The 26,213-nt window shown below is 45.6% G+C and overlaps 1 protein-coding gene across 1 annotated transcript; it reads left to right on the top strand.

The window, feature by feature from the left end:
* Positions 1-1,631: 1,631 nt before the first annotated feature.
* LOC118777647 (V-type proton ATPase 116 kDa subunit a2-like) lies at positions 1,632-18,335 on the top strand. Its single transcript, XM_036528752.1, has 20 exons — positions 1,632-2,720; positions 3,634-3,712; positions 4,752-4,849; positions 6,281-6,415; positions 6,983-7,080; positions 7,805-7,931; positions 8,960-9,042; positions 9,443-9,536; positions 10,177-10,389; positions 11,107-11,257; positions 11,646-11,785; positions 11,942-12,099; positions 12,501-12,591; positions 13,080-13,198; positions 14,521-14,731; positions 15,202-15,321; positions 15,541-15,657; positions 15,829-15,949; positions 16,602-16,773; positions 17,237-18,335. The coding sequence occupies exons 1-20, from the start codon at positions 2,604-2,606 to the stop codon at positions 17,352-17,354; spliced, it is 2,562 nt and encodes an 853-aa protein (XP_036384645.1). The 5' UTR covers positions 1,632-2,603; the 3' UTR covers positions 17,355-18,335.
* Positions 18,336-26,213: the final 7,878 nt, after the last annotated feature.

Here is a 26,213-nt window from a genome sequence, read left to right as displayed (position 1 = left end):
TGTAAGCTCTTGGAAATACATTCTAATAAATATTTAATGTGGATCGTCACAATTACAAGTCTGACCTCTTTTACATAGATCAATCTAGAATGTCATTTATTTTGTCTGCTTTTAGCTTTTTTAACTTGGGTGTTTATATGACTTGCACACTGGCGAGAAATGAGTCCCTTTTCATCTAATTTTGCTTTAGGCCTCCCTCTCAGAAGCTGTGCTGTGAATGCTTAAATATGTGGTGTGTCTAAGTTTGCACAGGCTTTACAGGGCCTGCAGGGCTCCCCTCTCACCTATACGCCAGCATCGCAGGTAAAGTGGAGAGAAGCTGTGGGTGAGCCTGCAGCTGGTAGAGCTCCTGGCTGTGGCTCCCAGGTGTGGCTCCCAGGTGTCCAGGCAGTGTCTCCTGTGATGGGGCACCTTCTGTGCCAGCGCCACCTGCTTACCTTGCATCTCAGGGAAGCTATGGGCTGCTTTAAGCACAACAGTGCTCTCTCAGTAGGTATATCAGGTTTTGCTGTAGGACAAAGCAGAATGAATGGGAGAAAAAACACACTGTTATTTACCGTGTACTGCTGTTCAGCCTGTCTGAATTGCATGTGTTTTATCATGTGTTTGGTGCGGGCAGTAGAGAGTGGATGGGATTACAGCCCTGCTGTCTAAACCAGGCCATGGCCCTGTCCTTCAGTATCACTGCAGTGACCTCTCTCTGAAGCCTGGCCATGCTGTAAAGAGGTGTCTGTACCCCTCCTCCACACTCACCTGCTAAGTGAACATCACTACACTGACTGATACAATTATGGAATTGATTTTCCCCCCCTATAATAAATGTTCAGTTGTCCATGAAAAATCTCATAATCCCGTTTTTATTCCGTTATTGTTTTTACACGTAACTGCCCCCTTTGTACCGCCTCATATCTGACAGGGAAGGGAACCGAGCCGCACTGTACTCCCGCAGATTTACGCGAGGCTGACCTGTGAAAGACGCAGAATGAAGGCAGTTTTCTTCTCATAACCGTCCTCTCTTTCTTTGCCACTTAAAGTGAATGAGGCTTTCTTGCTTGGCAATGACTTGATAACTCATGCAATCTGCCTGGGGGTTAACACTTGTGACAAATGTTTTGCTTACAGCTTCGTGCACCGTTTTGATTGTTTTTAGGTCAACCGATAAGATGCCTAACAGTTCGGTCTTTGTATCTTTTTCAGTTAAATTTGGTCCAACATTTTAAAATAAAAGATTTGGCAGAAACCGAATCCTTCTGGAGATTTTAAGTAGGTTCCTCTATAAACCGTTCTGATCGTTTGAAGACCGAGGCAAGTGTTAGTTCAGCCGAAGGTTGATGAACGTCAATTTAACGCCTGAAAAAATTTCGTCTGCAACTTGCAAGCTTAAATTTGCTTTATGAATTGTACAGGATTGTCTTGTTGGTATAAACAGCTGATTGCTCTTACAGTTATTTTTCATTATTTTCATCTTAAAACGCGTCTCTTCCACAACAGGTTTTTGATTTTAGTTTATGTGTAATTATATGAACACGAGGCTTTAGACAGGGGCAGTATCCTAACAAAGGATTTCCCTGGCATAATACACAGCTAATGAAGTTGTGACCTGAAAGACCAATCAGCCACCGACGTGTAAACGCGGTTGCAGTCTCCCTGACCGCAGCTTAATTGGTCATGGAACAACACCAGACCGCAGCTGGTCAGAAAGACAGCGCTCCGCGTTCAAACTGGGAAAAAAAGAGACAAAACAGAGGGCATTTTAATCATCCAACCAAATCCGTTTAAACGAATGGAGGCACTGGGCCATTATTTATTACGCCTGAATGTGCCAATTTAATATCTACAGGATGTTCTGCAGCGATGTGGACACACTCTGGTACCGACTGGCATTCTTGCTTTTTTTCGTTGCGTCGATAAGACGTGCCGTGCGCCAGAATACACAGCTTCCACTCTAAAAAGCCACTTTAATCTACACGTCTAGCTGGCAGCACACTATTTTTGTCTTTTGTTCTCCGTCGTGCATCTGCCTTTCTCTGTCTACCTTGGTAGGTAGCCAGACAGCCAGCTAGCTTGCGTTGTTGTTTTAGCAACGGTGTATTATCATGTAGGGCTGCATGCTCGTTCTAGCGATCTGTCAAAGCTCCGTCTGTTTGCGCCTAAGCTACCTTGTTAGCTGTTCTGCTCTTAACATTTCCTAGCCAAGACACAAAACGGATTTGTATATCTTCTAATTGAATTGGTTTCCAGCTAGATCGGTAATCTAACGTGTGCAGACCAATCCCAGCTCATGCAGAATTGTGGAATCTCGAGCTGTCAATGCTGGTTCGGTCCTGGATGACAAAATGATCAAACGTTAGTTCGTGTTTAGCTTGACAAAATATTCAAATGTCGGTGCTCCGCATTTAGCTAGCAAGAAGGCTGGCTAGCCATCGTCTTGCGCACGTTGCCCGAAGACAGAAAATACGTGTCACTGATTAATGACTAAGGTACGGTTATTTTAGCTGCGAAATCGGAGGCGTGCAGGTAGCTAGCAGTTAGCTGCCTATTTTATCCAGCTGACTAGGCTGGTTGTCTTATTGTAAGCAAAGGGACGGGCCGATAGCGAGAAGATGGGGTCGATGTTTCGGAGTGAGGAGATGTGCATGGCCCAGCTCTTCCTCCAGTCAGGCTCGGCGTACGACTGCATCAGCGAACTGGGAGAAATGGGTCTGGTCGAATTCCGAGATGTAAGTAAGTACGTTTGGCAGCTAATCGATTTTGTTTATTGGTATTGCTGTTATTTTTATTACACTTAACACTTACCTTCATTTAGGATAATATACGAGATAGACTAGAATGTAACTTCCATGGAGAGATATATTCTTTACTAATAAAACACTGATATATACCAATTGAATCACACAGACAAATGCTGAATGATATGAAGTCCACCTCGACTGGTTCTCTTTGTGTCTGGGGTCGTGAATAGGGGATTAATGCAAATCGGGTTTTCTACTGACTGATCAGACGAGTGTTGGAGCGCTTGCCTTTCTCTTTCTGTTACCAGTTAGAGTTGATCTGCATAGAATTCGGCTAAATCATAGAAACCGGGCTCAATAAAGTGGCACTTCTCAGTGAGCACTACTGCTCGGAAGGGTTGCATGCCGCTGGGAACATACACAGCCAACTGAAAGTCTTAATAAAGTCTACTACTCTAGCTGACCACAGTTCGTCATATTCAAATCATTATTCACCTGTATGTATTAAGGCTTTTTGACGGGCACGATATCGTGCTTGGTTAACACAAGAAAGATGCCTTTCAGAAAAGGTGTGCGTGTGAGACGGAGACAGACAGCGACTGAGAGTGAGTGCTTTCACGTCTGGGACAGCTTTAGAAGGGACGTGTTCTGTTTAATTGACTAGATCAGATCGCTCATATTAAGTTTTCAGTGCAGGTATCAGCACAGACCCTGGGTTTTATTGCTGCAAGTAATTTCTCCCTTCAGCAACTTCTCCTGGATCAGTATCAAAATCGGATAATTAAAATGTTGGGGTTAGAACCGGGGACGGGGGGGTTACACGATCGCAGATCTGTTGTGGGTTACCCGGTGCGGGCTTGTGACGGAGAGGGTGTCGACCACCCTGCTCTCCTCGTTTCAGCTCAACCCCAGTGTCAGCTCCTTCCAGCGCAAGTTCGTCAGCGAGATCAAGAGGTGCGAGGAGATGGAGAGGATTCTGGGTAAGGCACAGCTGTTTCCGTGAGCAACGTGGTGGAGCTAAAAGCATGGTAGAGCTTTTTTTTTCTGCTACTTTGAATATGTGCAAATTAATTTGCCAGTGGGCTAAAGGCATGACAGCAGCCTTGCAATGGTTTGAGATAATAGAGACTCAGGGATGCAGTTTGGTGTAGTTTAAAGAATAGGGCTTGTAACCCAAAGATTGCGAGATTAATTGCTGATGGGGCATTGCTGTTGTACCCTTGGGCAAGGTACCTCTCTCGAATAGCCTCAGTAGACTGTATAGATGAACAACATATAAATTATAAGGAGTGCATGTCGCTCTGGATAAGAGTGTCAAATGTAACATAGCTGTAATACACTCTGGTTTCACCGCATGGCACTAGTAGAAGCCTGGATCAAACCAAAACAGGTGTCATCTTCTTAGTTTGATTGCTGCAAGATTACCCTTTTGCTCTTTACATGTAAGGAGCAACACGTTTTCCTGTCCACGGTCATCTACATTGTACCACTTCACATTTCCTCATGTATATGGGTCAGCTCATGAAGTCAGTCTATCTGAGCCCTTCTTTCAGTGATCCACCAATGGCTGATCTTTTGGCTGATCAGCTGACTTGCAAAGCCACTGACTCTGGTCTAGGTGTGGTGCTCTAGTTTGCTGAGCTGTGGGGAGGGATGGAGGTGTGCAGCCCTTGGGCACATAGGCCCCATTTCAGAAATTCATTTTTGGATCATCCCTATTGTAGACCATGAAACCAACCCACAGAAGCTGTAATTAAGCAGTGCATATTATTTAAATATTATTTTATTAACTTAGTTAATACAAGTTCTCTTTGCACAAGTTCTCTTACACAAGAGAAGTAAGCAGACATTTTATGCAGTCTGCGAATTCTGTGATTAGTGGTAGTTTGGGGGAGAAAAAAAGAAGAAGCGTTCTAAATCGGGGCTGTGCTAAAATGGCTTTGTGAATGTGGGCCAGGGGTGTAAGACGGTGCAGGTAAGGCCGAGTCGGCGTGCTGTAACGCTGCATTTATGTGTCAGGGTATCTGCTGAGGGAGATCAGGAAAGCGGGAATTCCCCTGCCAGACGTGGAGGTCAGTCCGGTTGCCCCTCCGCCCAGACAGGTGCTGGAGATCATGGTGGGTCCCTTCCGCCTCTCTCTCTCCCTTCCTCTGTCTCTCTTTCTCTCTGTCTCTCTCTGTATCTCTCCCTCTCTTTCTCTCTCTGTCTCAGTCTGTCTATCTATCCATCTGTCTATCTGCCTCTCTTGCTCTCGTTCTCTCTCTCTCTCTCGTTCTCTCTCTCTCTCTCCCTCTGTCTTTCTCTCTGTCTGTGTGTGCTATGCTTCAAAGCTGGCATGTGTCTGAACTGTGTTTGTGGTTCTGAGTTGGCCGTCTCTGCAGAGCTATTAGCTTCAGATTTTAAATTCACACATTATTCCACAGTACTGGAATTTTAAGCACCTGAGTCATGTTTTTCGCTGGTCACACAGAAGGTGTGTTGTTCTTGTCTGAAGTGTGTAATAAATACAGTAGAAGTATCCCTGGATGGTGTGATTGATGGTGGTGATCATATGTGACTGTGGGGTAAAAGAAGATGGACAGCATATATGTAGTACACAGTTGTGACTGCGGATGGTGTGATTTAGGGAGTTACCTGTATGGTGTATGGTAGTGACCATGTGTTTTGTAAATGTACTGACTCTGTGTGATTTCAATGATGGCGGTAACCTTGTTGCAGTAGTAACCATGTGTAGTGTAAGAGGTCGCACTGACCACCCAATGATTTCAGAGGCAGTGATGATCATATTTCAGTCATGACTGAATGAAATGAAATTTATGGTACTAACCTGCATGGTTTCACAGACAGTGGTGATAATGTTACAGTAATAACCTTGTTTGGTGTAATTGATGGTGATAACCATGATAGATGGTGGTGATTGTATTGCTGTCTTGACTTTGTGTAGTGTAATTGATGGTACTGGCTGCATGGTTTACAAACAGATACAGCTGTGTTCATGTAGTGTCTGTGTGTGGTATAATTGATAATGCTGACTATACATGGTTCACAGGCGGTTGTGAGGTGACCGTGTTTGAAGTACTGGCCCTGTTTGGTGTGATTAATGGAACTGACCGTGCGTGACCATGCGTTCTGTAGAAGCTGTGTTTACAGTACTGACCATGTGAATGATTGTACATGGCTCACAGACAGTTCTGTGTTGACTGTGTTTTGAGTACTGACCGTATTAGCGGTACTGACTGTGTTGGCGGTACTGACTGTATTAGCGGTACTGACTGTGTTGGCGGTACTGACCGTGTTGGCGGTACTGACCGTGTTGGCGGTACTGACCGTGTTGGCGGTACTGACCGTGTTGGTGGTACTGACCGTGTTTGCGGTACTGACTGTGTTTGTGGTACTGACCGCGTTTGCAGTACTGACCTTTTTTGTGGTATGATACTCACCGTGTTTGCGGTACCGACCATGTTTGCAGTACTGACCATGTTTGCAGTACTGACCATGTTTGCAGTACTGACCGTGTTTGCGGTACTGACCGTGTTCGCGGTCTCCAGGAGCAGCTGCAGAGGCTGGAGGTGGAGCTGAGTGAGGTAGCCAGGAACAAGGAGAAGCTGCAGAGGAACCTGCTGGAGCTGATGGAGTACGCCCTGATGCTGAAAGTCACCCGCGGATTCGTGCACCGAAGCGAGGTGGGTGGGTGGACACCATCGTTTAAAGGCCAGGTCAAAGGTCAAAGTCCTATCTCCAAGCCCCAGACCGGGCCTGGTCCCAGAGCTGAACTCTGATGGTGTTGGTCATTTTGAGCCTGCTGTTGGGCTGTATCAGAGCTGGGACAGCTGTCGAGAGGTGAAGTCAACCGCACATACCATTAAAGAAAGCTTCTCAAGAGACTCCTTTTTAAAGACATCATTATTTCAGATACTATGATCATCACCATTGGAGCAGTCTCAGACAGGTAATGGATATATATTATAATGACCCACTCGGTCAGCTGGACACTAGCACGGCTTTATAGAGGAGTAATGGATATGTATTGTAATGACCTATTCGGTTAGCTGAATGCTAACATGACTTTGAAGAAAGCTAATGGATATGTATTGTAATGGCCCATTCAGTTAGCTGAATGCTAACACAGCTTTATAGAAGTGTAATGGATGTGTATTGTAATGACCCATTCGGTTAGCTGAATGCTAACATGGCTTTGAGTGAGCATTCTGCTGATTGACTGACCCAGCTGTCTCCTCTATGGCCCCCAGCGGGACCGCCTGGGACCCCAGTATGAGGAGTTCCCCTTCCTGGAGAAGGACTCTGTGACGGGCTGCACCAGCATGCAGCGGCTGGGAGCCAAACTGGGGTGTGTAGCGCAGGGGTGCAGCGCCCCCTGAACGCTGTCCTGTATCTGTGTCATAACCACACACGTGTGTATGCAAGTGCCTACACAAATACACATTCAGACTCAAACACTGATACACATTCACACTCAAACAAACTGACACAGTCGTACAGACATGCAGTTTGTGGAATTAATGAAATGAGGAAATTATGCAGAATATAAATTGAAATGTGAAGGGCTCCCTCACACACTGTGCTGGAGTCTGCACTGGGCAGTCTGGCTCCTGCTCTCCTCAGTCATCAGAAGTCTTTTGCTGTGTGCTGTAAGTCTCGTCTTGCTGTGACTGACAGGTGTCTGAAATGACTAACTGTAAAATGTAAATATAAAACTCCACAGAAGCCCACACACCTCATCTTGAGCCATGCGCCATTTCATAAGTTCTCATCCATTCAGCCGCTCAGGGAAATGGTAGAGTGTACAGAGGAGATGTGTCTGGTTTCCTCTTCCTCACAGCGAACGAACTTATGATAGCTGTGATGTAGGGTTGACTTTGTGTAGTGTGAGGTAAGGATGACCACACTGACAACGTCCAATCAGAATCCAAAAATGCATACCCCAAACTGTATGGCACTGCCATTTCCATACTGCGGTAATGGTGCAAACACACAGCCCATGAAGACGATGGTGGTTCGGGTGCGAGTGTCCTGAGGCGGGGAGGGTATGTGACCGTGTCTCCATCCTGCAGGTTTATCTCCGGCCTGATCCAGCGTGCCAAGATGGAGGCCTTCGAGCGCATGCTGTGGAGGGTGTGCAAAGGCTACACCATCCTCAGCCACTCCGACACGGACGAGAGCGTGCAGGACCCCGACACGGTGAGGCGGCCGTTACACTGCCTTACACTGCGTTATGTTACATTACATTACTCTGCATTACATCCCATTACATTACACTACACTACATTACATTACTGTCATTTAGCAGATGCTTTAATCCAGAGCCCCTTTAATCCAGAGAGGTTACAACTTTATCCATTTGTACAGCTGGATATTTACTGAGGCAGTTCTAGGTTACATACCTTGCCCAAAGGGTACTACAGCAGTGCACCAGTGGGGAATCAAATCGGGAACCTTTCGGTTGCGAGCCCTGCTCATTGCTACTATACTGCACTGCCACCACGCTCTATCACGTTTGGTCTGAGAGCCGAAGACCGAAGAAATCCGAAGACTGCACGTGGTCGCATGCTCATATGTAGTTACTGGGGGTAACAGTTCTGTAATAGGTCTTTGTGTTGGTTAAAATGGTGGCTGTTGTAGGCAGATATGTCACACTGTTTTGCAGCTTCATCCTTATTCTCTGTGTTACTCACTGCCCTGCTCCTGTTCTTGTTCTCTCCTGTGATCTCCCCACGATCGCTTTGTGAGTCACTCTGGATAAGAGCATTTCTTTGTCAAATAAATAAATAAAGAAAGAATAACTGGCCCTTTGTTAGTTACACTGTTCTGTGCTCTGGATACGGTTATTTATCTTATTGTGGAACACAAGAGAAATTACAGTGAATTTAGGGATGTGGTGCTTATCTTAGAGAGAGTACCGTATATTTTAATGTGCTGCTTTATTCCCCAGGTCTCCCTCTGTGCTGCACGGTTTGATATGCCTTCTGATTTCTCTGGTGCTAAGATTAGATCAAAAAGTGTACGATATCCTATCGCTGTGTTTTTGTTCTGTGGCTACTTCCGCGGATCTCGTGTAGTGGTGTCCTCATGGAAGCGGCCTCCTATTGAAGATGCACACTAATGCTAAATATAGCAGGGTCTGGGAGGCACCTGCATTGCAGATCTCTATCGGCACCTCAGCCTCCGAGATTCTCAGAGCCCGGCCCTTTTTCTCTCTCCGTTTCCAGGGGGAGGTCACCAAGAGCGTCGTCTTCCTCATCTCCTTCTGGGGGGATCAGATTGGCCAGAAAGTGCAGAAGATCTGTGATTGGTCAGTGGCAATGGCAGTCCGCCAGAGTGGCAGTTGTGCATTACTTGTTCTTAACCTGAGCTGTTACTGGTTATAACAAACGGTGATTATGCCCAGAATAGGAATAGTTATACTCCAGCTGCGTTTACTGCGATTGCTGTTACTGCTACAAATAATTGTAATAATAATAAGAATGCAATAATACTATATTATAATGAGTAGATATTATTTGTTGAATAATAATAAATACTACTAATTGTTATCACCATTGCCCTAATTAATAGCAACAAAACAACATATTACAGTCATGAGGCATGACAAGTTTCATCCAAAACAAAATGTGCAGTCATTTTACAAAGGTCCTCAATGCCTCCATAGCATTGATTTCTGTCTGGGTTTCTGTTTTGGTTTTGTCTCCTAGTTACCACTGTCATCTGTACCCACACCCTGACAGTGCGGAGGAGAGAGAGGATGTGATGGACAGCCTGAGGACTCGAACCCAGGACCTGCAGACGGTAAGCTTGCCGCTCTGCTCCACAGACCTCAGCAACTAGCCTGCTCTCTATTAGAAACTGAAAATGAATGTTTATATTTGTGTGTGTGTGTGTGTGTATGTGTGTGTGTGTGTGTGTGTGTGTGTGTGCGCGCACACACACTTCTTCATCATCTTCATCATCAAAATCTGATTAAGGATACAATGCATTTTACTACGCATATACCAAGTCATTAGTTTAATATTTTGTGGAAGCCCCACTGGCTTTAATGAATGATACACAGATGGTAGTGCATCACCCATGCGGTGATTACAGCTGTCTAGCAGGATTCCAGGGATCTGCTCATGTACTGCGATTGCAGTTTAGTTCCAGCGGTTCCAAGTGCCATTTAACACTGTCAAAGCCCTAGTTCCCTCAGTTCTGCCTTCACACTGACAGCACAGCGACAAGTGGCACTGTCCAATTATCCTACACATCAATTCAAAAGCACTTTCTCGGTACAGGTGTGCTTTTATGAATGAGGTAAGTCAATATTTTTGTCTGCCGTTGTTTCGTATTCCCTATTGGTTTGACTGTTTCCTGTTGATTTAGAGCAGTATGGTCCAGTGTCTGACATGGTTTACACGCAGCTCATGTGTGATTCCTTGTCTTCCCCTGTCAGGTTCTTCACAGGACAGAGGACTACCTGAGACAGGTGCTGGACAAGGCCTCGGAGTCCGTCTGCACCTGGGTCATCCAGGTGAAGAAGATGAAGGCCATTTACCACATCTTGAACCTGTGCAGCTTCGATGTCACCAACAAGTGTCTCATTGCCGAGGTGTGGTGTCCCGTCAATGACCTGGCTGCCCTACGGAGGGCCCTGGAGGAGGGCTCGGTGAGTGAGGGCACAGACTCTTAAGGTGACCTGTCTAACCTAGGTCAGCTACACCTGAGGCATTCCCATTGAACTGCCCTAACTGTCAGTGAGCTGTACCTGAGATGTTTCCACTGACCTGCTTTAGCTGTAGGTGAGCTATATCTGTGTCCACTGACCCATCTTACTAATAGGTTAACTGCACCTGAGCTATTTCCACTGAACTGCCCTAGCTGTACCTTACCTATACCTGAGGTGAATTAGATGGTGTTTACACAGCAGACAGAACTAGAGTCTATGTTGGCCAATTCCCGGTATATTGATAGGTTGGTTTGACAGCATGTGAATAAAGCAGAATTTGTTGTGTGTGTCTTGTGTAGAATGCGATATCACCAGTCTTTCTTAAGGGTTTCATTTAACACCTATTCTGCTGTCTGGATTGGTCCAAACAAGTCAGTGATTAACATCGTAGCTCCACCCATCATGGAGTTCAAGAAACTTCACTGTTCCATCAATACCCCACTAGTCCCAGGCGTCTGCCCCTTTAGGGAATATCTCACCACTTATCGTTACAGTATTGATTGATGAATAATAGCACACTGTATAATTAAGGTTGCCATCAACTCAGTGTGTGTGTGGTGGGCCACGGCTGTGTTTGAGTCAGCATTGAGGTGTTACTGTTCTGTCCCCCCAGCCCCCCAGCTGAAAGGTGTTTTTGTTTTTTTCCCCCCGTGTCAGAGAAAAAGCGGTGCCACCGTCCCTTCCTTTGTGAATCGTATCCCCAGCAGTGGTACTCCTCCCACCCTCCTAAGGACCAACAAATTCACCTCGGGCTTCCAGAACATTGTGGATGCCTACGGAGTGGGGAGCTACAGAGAGGTCAACCCAGGTGAGTGCACACGAGGCCAGCGCTCCGTGCCGGACAGGCCTGAAGAACCTGTGCAGTCTTAGGACATCCTAACCTTTTGTTTGTCTTCCATGCGTCTGTTAAACTGGATAAATACTCAAGGCAGTGTTTGAAATGAAAAATTATTCTTTCCATTGCTTAATTGCAACCATGGATCCTTTAAACGTTTGCTTCTGTTTAAAAAACAGCCTGATTTGAATAATAATGCAAAGTTTGATGTTAGTAATGGATCGGGGGAGTTTTGATCCTTGAATGTTTAGTTGCATACTGAACCAGCAGCAACATATGTGTGGTGTGTTTAACTCAGAGGTCTTACAGCTGGTGGATGCCTCCTTTCTTTGTTGTCATGACGTTTGTGTTTGTGTGACAGGTCCATACACCATTGTCACCTTCCCCTTCCTGTTTGCGGTGATGTTCGGGGACCTGGGCCATGGCCTTGTCATGGCGTTCTTTGCCCTCTGGATGGTGCTGTGTGAGAAGGACCCCAAGGTGAAGCGCAGCAGGAGTGAGGTGAGAGGATGGCAGCCCGTACGGTGGGCGGTATTGTCTGTCCAGGTTTGCCTTTCCATTGCTGAGTTTCCAGTTTTACGTCTCTAGTGTCCACTGTTGGGTTATCAGAGTTGTTTTTCCAGTGTTGTGGTGACTCACTCTTGTTTTTTTTTTCAGATCTGGAACATGTTCTTTGAGGGCCGCTACATCATCCTGATGATGGGGCTGTTCTCTGTCTACACTGGACTCATCTACAACGACTGCTTCTCCAAATCACTCAACATCTTCAGCTCAGGCTGGAGTGTGAGGGCCATGTTCACCGAGCAGCAGTGGACGTGAGTCACACCTGCACACCTGCACACACACAAACACGCACACATTTACATACAGCCACACGGATATAATCTCACACATGCAAGCACGCAAAAACCCACACACATACACAGACACACACAGTTTAATATCACAGCACATGCACACATGTACGTGGTCACACACATATAATCTCACACACATGCAAACACATATGCATACTCATGTGTGCATACACATTATCAGAAACACACTTTCACATCCTTATTTAATCACACACACACACACATGCTGAATCACACGCAGACTTTGAGGAGGTGAGGAGAAAGAATAGGAGTCAGTGATCAGACACATTGTTCTTTGTTGAAAATGCGTGTGATTCAGAACCTTCACCTCCGTGTTCTCGCCTCATGCTCCCGGAAAGGAATGAAACTCTGCGCTCAAACGCCTTGCTCACCCTTGACCCAAATGTCAGCGGGGTCTTCAATGGACCTTACCCTCTCGGCATTGACCCGGTGAGTCGTCCCCCCCCATTTTGCGCACACACACTCACAGACACGCTCACACATATACACGCACACACACACAGAAACACTGCTCAGCCTTCCTGTAACACTTTGTAATAAATATTACAGTAATGTCTTGTTTAGCAAGCAGGATGCATTCCAAAATTCACATTATACCATGTGGGAGGTGTGTTTCTGGCAGCTGCATTTATTATAAATTTATTATGATTGAAATGGATGATTCATGTTGCAGCTCTCAACAGCATTTTGCTATACATGGGTTGCTGTGCATGATTGATTTGATTATGATTGCTAGGTCTGTCAGAGATATTAATCAAGTTTGTGCACATCAGCCATCTTAGCCTCTGTCTTCAATTAACCATTCTATATGCTGACACTTGGACCTTAATCCAGAGAACTGCACCTGCATACAGTATTAGCATTACGGACGTGTAGATATTTTGTGCTCCCTATAGCTCTCCTCCTCTCTCCCCCAGATCTGGAACATGGCGTCAAATCGTTTGACTTTCCTGAACTCCTACAAGATGAAGATGTCAGTCATCTTGGGTGTCCTCCATATGAGCTTCGGGATTGTTCTGGGCATCTTCAACCACATGTGAGTTACCTGTCTGTCTCTCCCCGGAACTGTCAGGAAGGGCTCTAAGGCTAGGGTGTAGTATAGCTCATAACTGCATAGCTGCTCATAACTGCAGTTAGACTTCCAGTTATATGGCTATTCAATCTCAGACCTTCTGACATGTGCCCATTATAAATAAAAAAGTAAAATAAAAAAATACAATTGCCAACATATAAAATAATTTAAAAATAGTGAACATTTTAAAGGAATTGCTAGACAATGTGTGTTGCATTTCTGGTAAGGAATCGTCGTGTGACAGACACAGTTTAGATTCCTGGGAACATGTTTCAGACATTTAAATAGAACGATAATCCGAAGGTTTCTGAGAGAAGGGGATATGGCTGTTGTCATGGTGACATGGCAGTTAAAGACGCCACGCTGTTCCGTCTGTCCTGTCTGTGCGGATATACTGTCCACTGCACCCCCCCCCATCAGAGCCACGACTGCACAGCTGCGTCACTCTCAGTGAGCTCTGATTGGTGCAGAGACGAAGCAGGGGACGCTCTCGCGACGCCAGGGATTGGTTGAGTTTTTATCTCGCCTCTGTCATCTGAAGGCTTTATTTAGACACTGTGCCTCATTGCCTCTATCCCCAGGAGAAACTCAGTCACTGATGACAAAAACTCCCAACTCTAAAGATAACTCTAAAGAAGAATCACGTTTTACTGTGATGGCTTTAATTTAGAAACGCAATTTTAAAAATAAGACAGTGGTGTGCAAGCTGTGCTGTCTTTACCTGTAATGTATTACACACCTGGGACAGTGGTTCCAGATTACGCTAAAGATTAACTGTTGAGGGAGAAAGTTTAATTTATGAAATGGTCCCCTGACAGCACTCCACTGTACCTGTTATTAAAATCAGTATTAAAATATATGAAAATTTGAAAAATACTTCCAAAACCTGCAGGACTGGTAAAATATGTATCTCTTTGCTTCAAGCAAAATTCTCTGTCTCTGAGGGAGACCCTCCTTCCAGCAGACATAGCCACTGTATGACGCTGCTCTCCTCTATAAGACTTTGCCACAACTTCAGGACAGACAGTACAACCATCACTGCCTGTTTTATAATGTGCTCCACTGAGTAAAGGATAAAAAGGCAGTGGCGATGAAGCCCTTTGGGAGGCACTCTGAAACGCTGGCTATCCTGGCGCAGGTGTGGGGGTCGGGGCTGCCTCTCCACTGGAGCTCAGGCTGCCGTGACACAGTAGGAGAGTTACCTCTACAATAGCGAGCGATTAGCATTTAGCGCTTAGCGTTTAGCACTTAGCCTGTGCTCCTCCTCTCGTCTCCTCCCCTCGCAGGCACTTCCGGCAGAAGTTTAACCTGTACCTGGTGTTCCTGCCTGAGCTGCTCTTCCTGCTGTGTCTCTTCGGCTACCTGGTCTTCATGATCTTCTTTAAGTGGCTGGCGTACTCCGCGCAGGACTCGCGCCTGGCCCCCAGCGTCCTGGTGCACTTCATCAACATGTTCCTGATGAAGGGGGACGGAGAGCGCCCCCTCTACCCTGGACAGGTGCGTCCCAGGTGCCCCGGCCACACCCCTCCTCTGCAGTGTGTAGTGAGACATTACTGAAAGAGGCCATATGAGTGAAACGCTCAAATATTGAGGTGCCTTGAGATGCTTTAGAGGGGTTATGTTATTGTACCTGTCCTCCTGACCCTCTCTGACCATACGCGTCCTCTCTGACTCTCTCTGCTCGTACCTGTCCTTTCTGATCATACCTTTCTCCACAACCCTATCTGCTTGTCTCCTGCTGACTCTCTCTCTGCTGGTCTCTCTCCTGGTCTCTCTCCTGCTGACTCGCTCTCTGCTGGTCTCTGTCGTCCTCACTCTCTCTGCTGGTCTCTCTCCTGCTGACTCTCTCTCTGCTGGTCTCTGTCGTCCTCACTCTCTCTGCTGGTCTCTCTCCTGCTGACTCACTCTCTGCTGGTCTCTCTGCTGGTCTCTCTCCTGCTGACTCGCTCTCTGCTGGTCTCTCTCAGATGGCTCTGCAGGTTCTGCTGCTGGTGATTGCGCTGCTGTCTGTGCCAGTCCTGCTGCTGGGGAAGCCGATCTACCTGTACTGGCTGCACCACGGAGGCCGCAGTCAGGGCTCCTACAGGGTGAGTGTGTGCGTGTGCAGGTGTGTGTGCGTGTGCAGGTGTGTGTGTGTGTGTGCAGGTGTGTGTGTGTGTGTGCAGGTGTGTGTGTGTGTGTGCAGGTGTGTGTGTGCGTGTGCAGGTGTGTGTGTGCGTGTGCAGGTGTGTGTGTGTGTGTGTGCAGGTGTGTGTGTGTGTGTGCAGGTGTGTGTGTGTGTATTGACAGTGTGCTGTACTCCGCAGGGCTATGAGAGAGTGCAGAGGGGTAGTGTGGAGGATCTGTCTGTCACTCTGTCCCATGACCTGGAGGAGGGAGTCAGTCACAGTGACCACCCCACTGGCCGGGAGGCCCAGCCGGAGGTCAGCATCTCCCTGTGGTTCCTGTCCGGAGCTTTAAGTTCACAGCCCATTAGCAGTCCTGGGACAGACTGTGGGTAGAGTGCAGTGCGGAGAGCTCTGTCTCAGCTCCGTCTCAGCTGCCTCTCAGCCAGGCTGTGGTAAAGTAACAGCCGTGTCTCTCTGTCTCTGCAGCAGTTTGACTTTGGAGACGTGCTCCTTCACCAGGCCATCCACACCATTGAGTACTGCCTGGGCTGCATCTCCAACAGCGCCTCCTACCTGCGGCTGTGGGCGCTGAGCCTGGCCCACGCCCGTGAGTACAGCCCAGCTCTGCTTCCTGTAGGGACAGTCAGCCAATGAGCTCACATTTTAAAGTGGATCCCAATATGACACAAACGCAGGGCTGAGCACACACGCATGCACTCCTTTTGTGACGAACAATGAGGTAATTCCAGTGATATTAAGGAGAGAAGTTGCCCAGTGTGGATGGAGAATGTTAGAATGTTTCATGTCAATGAAAGACCTGACTCTCTGATTCTGCCTGTCTGTCGCTCTCTGTGTCTTTCTCTCCCTCTCTCTCCCTCCCTCTCTCCCTCTCTTTCCCTCCCTCCCTCTCTCCCTCTCTGCCTCTCTCTCTCTCTCTCTCTTTCTCTCTCTCTTTCTCTCTCTCTCTCCCTCTCTCTCTCTCTCTCCCCCTCTGCCTTTCTATGCCTCTCTCTCTCTCTCTCTCTCTCTCTCTCTCTCTCTCTCTCTCTCTCTGCCTCTCCCTCTCTCTCCCTCTCTCCCTCCCTCCCTCTCTCTCTCTCTCTCTCTCTCTCTCTCTCTCTCTCTCTCTTCCTCTCACTCTCTCTCCCTCCCTCCTTAGCTCTGCCCCCCCTGCCTTTCTATGCCTCTCTCTCTCTCTCTCTTTCTCTTTCTCTCTCTCTCTCTCTCTCTCTCTGCCCCCCCGCGTCCCTGTGTTTCAGAGCTGTCGGAGGTGCTGTGGACCATGGTCCTGCGTGTGGGGGTGCGTGTGGACTCCAGCGTGGGGGCGGTGTTCCTGGTGCCCGTTTTCGGTGTCTTCGCCATCCTCACTGTGGCCATCCTGCTGCTGATGGAGGGACTGTCTGCCTTCCTGCACGCACTCCGACTACACTGGTCAGTCTCACACACATATACACACACACACACACTCTGCTTCACACACACACACACACACACACACACACGCGCACACACGCACACACACTCTGCCTCACACACGCGCACACACACACACACACACGCACACACACTCTGCCTCACACACACACACACACAGACTCTCTCTCTCCCGTACACACATGCACTTGCAAAACACACACTGTTTCATGTATACATCTTATTCTCTCACACTCCTTGATCTCTCACGTGTGGCCATTTCCACTCATTTTAAATCAAAGGGAAAAAGGCAGAAATTTGACGTAGAAGATTTGATCCAAGATCTCCATGGTGGAGAATGCTTTGTGTCCCTGAATGCATGGCCACGCTGTTGATCCGGTACCGGTGACTTTGTCCGGACCTACGGTGGCCATTTCCGACTGCGTCATCCATGGCTTCACTTCTCCTCTCCTCTCCACAGGGTGGAGTTCCAGAACAAGTTCTACAGCGGGACGGGCGTCAAGTTTGTCCCTTTTGCCTTCTCCCTGCTGCCTTCCAGCGTGGATCAGGAAGGCCTGATGGAGGATGTGGTGCTGTAGCCGGGGAACGGAGAGAGAGAGAGAGAGAGAGAGAGAGAGAGAGAGAGGCACATCCCCGAGCCTCATATCTCTGCTCATATCACATCCAGATTCTTTTCTATCAGATCAGCTCACTGCACTGACTGCTGTGCACAAATGCAGCCAAGTCCCATTTTTTCTTTTCGGAATTCGGCCACTCTGCCCAGATCTCTACGTACCGACCCCTTCTGTCCACAAGATGTCGCTGATTCTCTGGTGGTGTTCTGTGTTTAAAAGGTGACTTCCAGTGTGTTCCACCACGCTTTGGCAGGGGGCTTTTTTGGATAAGGGGCAAGCGGAGGTGGGTGCGCTTGGTCTTCACATGAAGGCCAAGATAAATTCATTTAAATGCCACCTCAGAACGAAGTTCAAAGTGCTTAAACCTTTTATTGCTGTTAAGCTACCTGTGCTGCATTTGACGTAAGCTTCCGGAGGAAAAGGTAACATTTGCTGGGAGTTGTTCTGTGCGTCCTCGTGATATGGATGTGTGTGTACAGTGTAGCGTTAGATGCACCTTCAGCACTTTGTAAGAGACCCTCCCTCTTTGCCAACATATCAGCTCTGGGTCAGGGTCAAAGGTCAGCCAGGGTAGTTGTTTAATAAAGGACCAGGTACGGTTTTCAGTTCATCAGTTTGTTTAACTGAACCTTGAATTTGAACTTTTCCCATCTGATCCGAAGTCATACCATACAACATATCATATTGAACAACACCAGTCATATTAAATAACATAACGTATACATGCTTGACCTTGGTTATCTTTATAGTCAGTGTTTACGAGTTCGAATTGGAGAAGTAAATGGAAAATTTTTACCTCTTGAGCTGAAACGAAAGGCCTAGTTAAAGACTCAATATTAGGATACACACGACAAGGAACAGCTTTGCATGTGTTCGGGTAGTTTCCAAATGAGCTGCAGAACCTGTTTCCTCCAGTAGGTGGAGACAATGCCTCTTGAAATTTATTGCCGGGTCCATTGGGTCTCATAAGCTGAATGTTTTTATTAGCAAGATGAGGAGATCGCTCCCTAATCATTGGCGATAAAAACGTTTTTTGTTTATGTGTTTGATTTTCTTGTACAGATCTGTTTTTATTTTTATTTTATTTATGAATGAAGACATGTCTCATAGCCTGATTTATGTAAAGTAGTCTTTGTTGAGGAACTGCACTTAGTTTAGGTTACGACTAGTTGAAAAGGCCATTCTCTTCATATTTTTCATACATGCCATTAATAATAGGCTACCAGTGCTTATTTTCAACTTGTTCATCACATTTGAATGTTTTCAATTCCACATAAATGTAATTAATGCTAATAAATCCAACAACTTGATAAACACAGTAGTCTGTTGTTTTTTTCTATAATGGCTTTTCTATAATAAGTATCTTTTCATTGGCATGATTTTGAACACATATCCCCATATACATAAATTGGTACTAACTTTGATGATATAGGCATATTCAATAGCAAATTGCACAAATAGGTTTGTGGGTTTAAAAGAAGAGCAATTAAAATAGCCAATTTGCAAAAATTTCTTTCATTAATGTATTCTCTGTTGAAGAGGAGCAGGGGTTTGTTTTGCTTGTTCAAAGGAACAGAAGAAGAAGATGAATGAGACAGGAGGAAGCTTACTGGGACTGCATGAACTGGCCAGATCAATATTAAAAAGAAGGTCTGAGTCATTACATTTCATAACTACACGCAGAGTGAATGCGTGAGTGCATTTTGGAGAAAGTATTATGACAGGGCAGCCTTTTAGTTAAGGAAGGTGACTTCCTGGCGAAAGGCTGTAGGCTCGAACCCAGGCTGAGGAACTGCTGTTGCACTTTTCGACAAAATTTATAACCTGAAATGGTGCACAAAAAAATCATCACCTATATGTACAGGCACCTGTATCTGCAAGATGTAATCCAGGCACTTTGAGTCTGCCAAGCAAGGACACAATCAGAGCAGTGGAACTTGAGACGTCATTTTGGAATTACTTGTTTTATTTCCATGTATTATACATTTTCACATTTATTGCAGTGATTCAGAGGAGGTACCAAGGATACCTCAAGGGTCAAGGGTACAGCAGCAGTGTTCTGCCTGGGAATTAAACTGTTGCGTTATAAAACCCTTCAACTTCAAGAGTTGAGAATCCCACCTCAGCAAAACAATCTTTCCATTTTATATACTTAACAGCTGTGACTATGTAAGATGATTTCATCCCCCCCCCCTCCCCCCCCACAACCACAAGTGCACCATTGTGCATGCAGCAATGCAGTTTAGTGCGCTCCCTGGTGTTCAGTGGGAGAAAGTGCAGCTGTTATTCTTGAGATGGGAACTACCATACACTGTCTTCAGATACCTTACCCCATTCAATGTCATTTTTTAAAGGAAAGGCCTGTTTTCTTTATTTCGCATTGAACAGATGTCTTGGGCACATCCATGGTAAGCACTTTTGCTTGTAGCTTACATTCTGTCACATAGTAAAGAGGCTTAGTAAAGTACAGAAGCATATCTCACACACAAACTTTTCAGAGAGAAAAATGTTTCAGAATTGATGCACTGTCAAAAAGTCACTGTAATGTGCAGTGTCAGGACTAAGACCAGTGTGCAAGGTGGGAGGCCATTCTCTCGATTTCTTCTCTCTGGTTTTCATTTTACAGCTGGGAAGAGGCTCACGTGTCAGTCCTTTAGGAAACACCATCACTGTGCGAGAGCAGCCGTGAACAACTTCTAGATTTTTCCATCAAAAATGCCTTTGCTGTGTTCGGGAAAAACTTGTACAGCGTGATGCTGTAGCAGTGATTTTGAAATATAAGGGGAATTACAGAATGAATCAACCAACCATCAAAAGCGGCTCCTTCACTGTCCACCAAATCTGTAATCTTTGAAGGCGGTCTGGCCCGTCCATCTTGTAGCCTCAGATGTGTAGAGGTGTGCTGGATCCTTGAAGTGTAGGCCATGACGAACTTAGCAGCTTGCTGGCCTCTAACTAACTGACTGAAATCTGGAATGCAGACACAGTCAGTTAGCTAAAACCTGAAGCCTCAAGCAAACAACATAAAGTGTGATGGGAAAGGTCAAAGTTCAGGCAGGTAGCACAGAGAGACACCTGGCTGAGGGGGACTGAGGGGGGGCACAAGGACAGAAAGGAAGAGGCCTGGGGGGGGGGGGGGGGGGATGGGGGTAAGAGGTAAAAGGGAAGGAGGCTACAGCCTGCCAGCACCCAGCCAGGCCAGCAGAGCTCCGAGTAAAAGGGCTGGGCTGGGGCAGAGGGTAGAGGCTGCGTTGTGAGGCCCCCCGTGGCTGTGAGCCTGGTGGGGGCCGTTGCAGTTCTCAGTGAAGCAGCACTCCATCCTGACGTCGGGGTTGCTGTCGTCAGCACGGGCACAGAAGGACTTGTAGGAGCATGATTTGATGACCGTGCCTGCGAGGTGAAAGGGGACACAACGTGACCTGGGGCGGTCGGGTTACGGTCCGATTCACACTGGGAAAACTGCACCAAACGCAGAGAGTGTAGGAAATATCTTTCTGGAGGTCCACAATACTTTCTGCTCTGAGACTGAAACTAAAGTACATTTCTGAAAGGTTTCTATCATCACATCTAAACCACCATGCCAGAGATAGCACTCTTCAGGAGACTCAACAGTGATCGTGTACAGTTAGGGACTTGAAGCCAATTAGGTGCCTGGATTTGACTGCATAATGGCATGCCAGGTTAAGACGAATTACTGTAAACCCTGTGTGTGAGCATCAGAACAAACTGCCACCTAGTGGAAAATACTGAGCACTGCATCACGTTTGCATTTTTACAGACATTTAAAGACCATCTCTTCCTTGGATGTTATAAAATGAAATACAGTAGTTCATTATCTGTCAATGTCAGGGTATTCCATACGAAACTAAGAGGTCTGATTTGCCCCTGAAACTGAGTCCATCGCTTCTAGATGAGTGTGGAATTACAGCCTAAACAATTTTACGAGAACAAAGTGCACAGGACTTTCCAACAAGACTTGTTGGCTATATTGGCTGTATCAAATTGTTACACTGCCTTGCTGTGTGTCATTGCTGGTGTGCTGACACACATACCATAAGGCCATGCTTTATAGCTTTAATTCAATGTGAATTTTTTTGTCCTACGATGTTGCCGTTAGGCCTTATCTAAGCGTACAGTTGTTTTTCTAGTTTTTAAACTACAAACCTCATGTTGCTACGCCTGGCTTAACTCCTGGCACAGACAGTGTGAGTAGCCCAGCCTGTTGGTAAGTGATTTTAATGAACGCTTTTAAAAATTTGCACGTCAAAAACTTGTGCTTTGATACGTTTGGATGATGGCTTTGACTTTGTACTATTTCTTTCTGTTTTAAATTGCAAGCCATAGCCACATTATCATGATTCATTTCCCTTTGGACCAAAAAGTACCTTTCTGGTATTTTTCAATACATTATGAGTTTTTGCAAAGCACTGCAGAGCTCCTTGCAACTTTCTCTTAGGACCCTCTGACCTTTTTATCCCAGAAATGTCAATTTCAGGCTCCAATCAGAAATATGTGTAAATAATCAATGAAAATTATTGATGGTTTTGCAGAGGGAGGCCGTGGGAGGGTCTGCGTGCACTCACCGGGTCCCGTGATGGTGGAGCAGGCGTCGGCGAACTGCGGGCACACCGAGGATCCCTGCAGGGTACACTCTTCCTCGCTGGACGCCACGCAGGTGTAGCACTTCAGCGGCTCGTTTTTACAGACAGAACAACAGAAAACAGCTGCCCTGAGACTTAACAGAAGCGGTCCCAGCCCGCTGCGGGGCTGGGGTCCTATCGGAAGCTACGGGACAACAAGCCGGTTTTGACACTCCTCGACTCTCCTACACTCAGCTGACAAATGTAAAATTAACAGAAACATTGTCAATAACCACTGGAAATGAAGTTAGGCGGTGATTATCTCGGTATTGTTCATAAACCAACGTGTCTGGTATTTATAGTCTAGCGGTAAGTGAACTGGAGTTTTGACTGGAATATTGCAAGTTAAATTTCTAACTGTTACAAGCAGCATAACTAATAAACCTGCATCGCTTCAGAATATCCTCCTGTATTAATTAAAATACAGGCAGCTGATGTAACAAAAGCATGAGCCGGCATGGTGTTGTCCTTTCTCCGGGAGAAGTCATAGGTACTCACCCCGGGCTGCCATGGCAACGAGGAGCAACGTAGTCGGGAGAGTCTTCATTGCTGCTACGCTGGAGTCCCGTCTTGGAACGGTGTCAGCGGAGAGTGAAGAGGTGCTGGGGGCCGCCGAGGCGCTAATGCAAATCCCTCTCCTGTGTGCACGCTGATAACCGGGGGATGATGGTCTTACTAACCGATTAACTGGCTTTCACTGCACCTCCATCCAAACACCGTGGCATCGGCGCGGGACAGCAACGCTGCTTTACAAACACATTGATGAAACGAACACACCGGTTGTGGTAGTTTCTGGTCTTCTGGACGGGAACAGTAAACAGAATGGCTGACGAGGGATGAACAGGTGCTCTTCTGTTGGCCAGTATTTTCAGTAGCCAAAGTGTCACAGCAGTGGAAAATATAACCAGATGATGTTTCAAAAGTGAAACATCCCTCCCTCTCAGAATGTAAAAACTGCATTTTTATGAGGGAAGTTTGGCCAGGAGAAGTTTATCCAAGACACATGAAGTACTTATTATAATAATCTGTTATAATCTTCTTATTACAATAATCTAAATATCAGTATACATGTTTACAGTATACATATGTTTCTCTGTTCCCTTTTTTGACAATTGGGGTCACTGAGATAAAAGCGTTATCATTTACATGTCAAAATTAATTTTATCCCAAATAACCAGATACCAAAGAGCGTTGGATTCTGTAGATCCTTTAACTCCCTGTAGTTTAAGCACTGGATAATGGTTTAGACAGAAGAAAATGGCCACGTTAGCAAATATAAAAAAGCATTCTGATGGCTAAAGCTGTAAGAGAACAGATGCTCTGCTCTTTGACCCCAGGGCCGTTGAGTCATCCGTGCATTTCTAGGAATGTCTCTTTCTTGTGGACGACGCACAGCCACATAAGCATCCATAACCATGACAGTAATCTCCCTCATCTTATTAATAACCCTTATCCTCTCTGCCACACCCACAGTAATCGGCATTTATACCTGAGGGCAAGAGGATTCCGTGACAACTCCACAGGCACATGGGAAGGGGGAGGAGAATGGCCTGATTTCAGGGGTTCAAAAGAAAGGAATGATGTGAAAAAAGTAATTACTGCACATTGACTCTAACTGCAGCTAATTACTTGGTGGTAGTACAGCATAGTGGTCAGGAGGTCAATCTAATAAGCAGAAGGTTGAGGGTTTAATTAACTGAAAGGCTGCTATTGTATGAATAGGTAGCTATAAGCTTGCATACTGAAGTCCCAGGTCTCGCACTGATTTTGAAGCCTTGAACTAGTCTTTAGAACTGCTTCAGTGAACTGTCCCACTTGCTAAAATGCATGTAAGCCACGCAATATTGAGAGAGGTCCTCCTGCAGTAGGGTTTCTAAGGAAATTAATAATAATCATGGGAAATGCATTCTCTGAGCTGTTTAATCTACTCTGAGTCATTAGGCATTTTACTACATTACATTAAATAGAGCTGTTACTGTCATGAGCACACTGTCAGGCACAAATCCTAACCTTTCCAAATCACTAATACACAGAAACAATGCAGATAATCATGATAATTTTTTATTCAGGCAGTGAGATAAGAACAAAAAATATATTTATATTAGTAAATGTAATTTCATTACATCTGTTTAAATTTCCTTTTTACAAATGTCTGTAACAATTAATAAAAATAATGAGATCTTATTCGCAGAGAAAGTATAAGCAGCACTTAAACGATTAAAAGGCAATTAAACAGGACATGTAGTGTAACACGGATCTTTAAATCTAACTGGTATAGTGCCAGGTCCATAACTTCAGTCACGGATTTAAGAAAATGTTGCATCTGTTACTCACACACAACATTATGTGTTCAGTGATCACTGAAATCAAAGAAATATAGTCCAAGGAGAAAACAAAAGTACATTTGTTCCTTTAAGCTCAGGACAAAGCATGATAGCAGTTAGATTGAATGACCCCCAAAAGTCGTGTATAAGAAGCCTCTGATGCTTGTGAAAGTCAAACTTCATCATCAGATGGCCTGTGTTTGGAAGAAAAATAGCCGTGTGTTTTGGCAGTTGATGGTAGTATATTATTGCTGATGGGGGTGTGAGAGGAAAAGAGTGTGGATGTTGCTGGGGCAGAGACAGACAGTCCACTGCCTTCTAGCGGAGGAGCTCTTTTCTTAACCCCAGATACAGTGACCTGCTGGCCATCTGACTACACCCAAGATCAAGCTCAGTTTGCTTCTAACTGAAACCTCTGTCTCTGTCATTGTTGAAGTGAAATTCATTTTTGATTTTTCCGTTTTATAATATTGATGAGGAGTTGTGGTCACATCAGAACATTCATAGCCAGCACAGCAATGTGGACGGAACCTCCAGGACATGGAAGCATGGAGGATGGATGGAGTTGAATATCGGTCCAGTAAATAGAATATCTGTGGCTGTACATCACTGTCACTGCTGCTTACAGTGATCCAGCACTCAAAAACAGTAAAAGTCTGAGTTATGAAAAAAGATTTACAGTCTTGCTTTGGCGCTTGTAACCTGTACAAAAATAAGAGTATAATCTTTTTCCTGACACATTACAAACAAAATCAAACCACAGAGCACAGAGTCTAGTGGGCTTACTGTAAACCAGGTTATGGGTTTGAAAATGATCTATAAAAATAATAAAGAGGACTATGTCTGAAAGAACTGATAAGATAACACCAAAGATCTCAGAGATACACATGAATGTAAAAAATCTACATTTAAATAACTTCCTAAATTACAGTATTTGTGTATTATACATCTTTCAAGTTCATGCTGACTATGTGCTCGTGCAGCACAGGAGAGGTTTAACTGTTGATCTCCCATAATGCAACTGTGAAATACTCTGATTCATAAAAGCGGAGGTGTTACCTGAATATGTGAATTGAATTCCACGCCCACCATGTCAGGTGCTGTTCATAACCTGACAGAACACGCAGGTATGAGCTGGAAACTCCGTGACTAATTTTCCAACTGTAAATTTTCGGGGGACTGCAGTGGGCAGCGCACATAAAAAGCATAAGCATTTATCAAAAGCTAGAGACATATATCGCGCATTTGATCTGAAGCAAAATGGGGCATTCAGCTATGGGACATAGGGTATGTATGGCTGTGTGATGAATATACGCACAATTGTAACCATAGTGACGGTTCTAGAACATTCCATCAAGATGAACTGAAAGGTTAGTGAATTGAAATGATGCAGCAGCTGCACTAGGCACTCTTGTAGGCTAGTGTGTATACACTGCGGGTTACACAATGCAGTGTGTACAGAATTTGTGCTACTTCGTCTGTTGGTGCTCGTTGTCTGTGATTGAGAGAGACTCAGGATTTACAACCCCAAGGCTCTAGGGCTGCTGCACCGAACCTCCTGCTGGGAATCGGAGATGTATGAATATTTATCACTGGATCCAAAGTGAGCTTTGTTTCACGCCAGGAGTGGAATAAACCCCTCTCTTTTCACACTTATAAAATAATCACAATTATTTATGGGAGATTGGTACAACTGCAAAACTGTGTCGACATGCAAGTCTCCCCTACTCAGACACAAGTGAGCCCCCTCTGACTGTCCTGGAGCTTCAGGATCTGAGGACATCAGAGAACAACATTCACAAGCATGCCTGGCCAAAGGGAAGACAGCTCACAACTGACAGACTGTATCATCTGTTCAA

Source organism: Megalops cyprinoides, chromosome 5, assembly GCF_013368585.1.
Source record: "Megalops cyprinoides isolate fMegCyp1 chromosome 5, fMegCyp1.pri, whole genome shotgun sequence".
NCBI classification, from domain to species: Eukaryota; Metazoa; Chordata; class Actinopteri; order Elopiformes; family Megalopidae; genus Megalops; species Megalops cyprinoides.
Note: the sequence above shows the minus strand (reverse complement) of the source record. Positions and strands in the feature narration are given on the sequence as shown.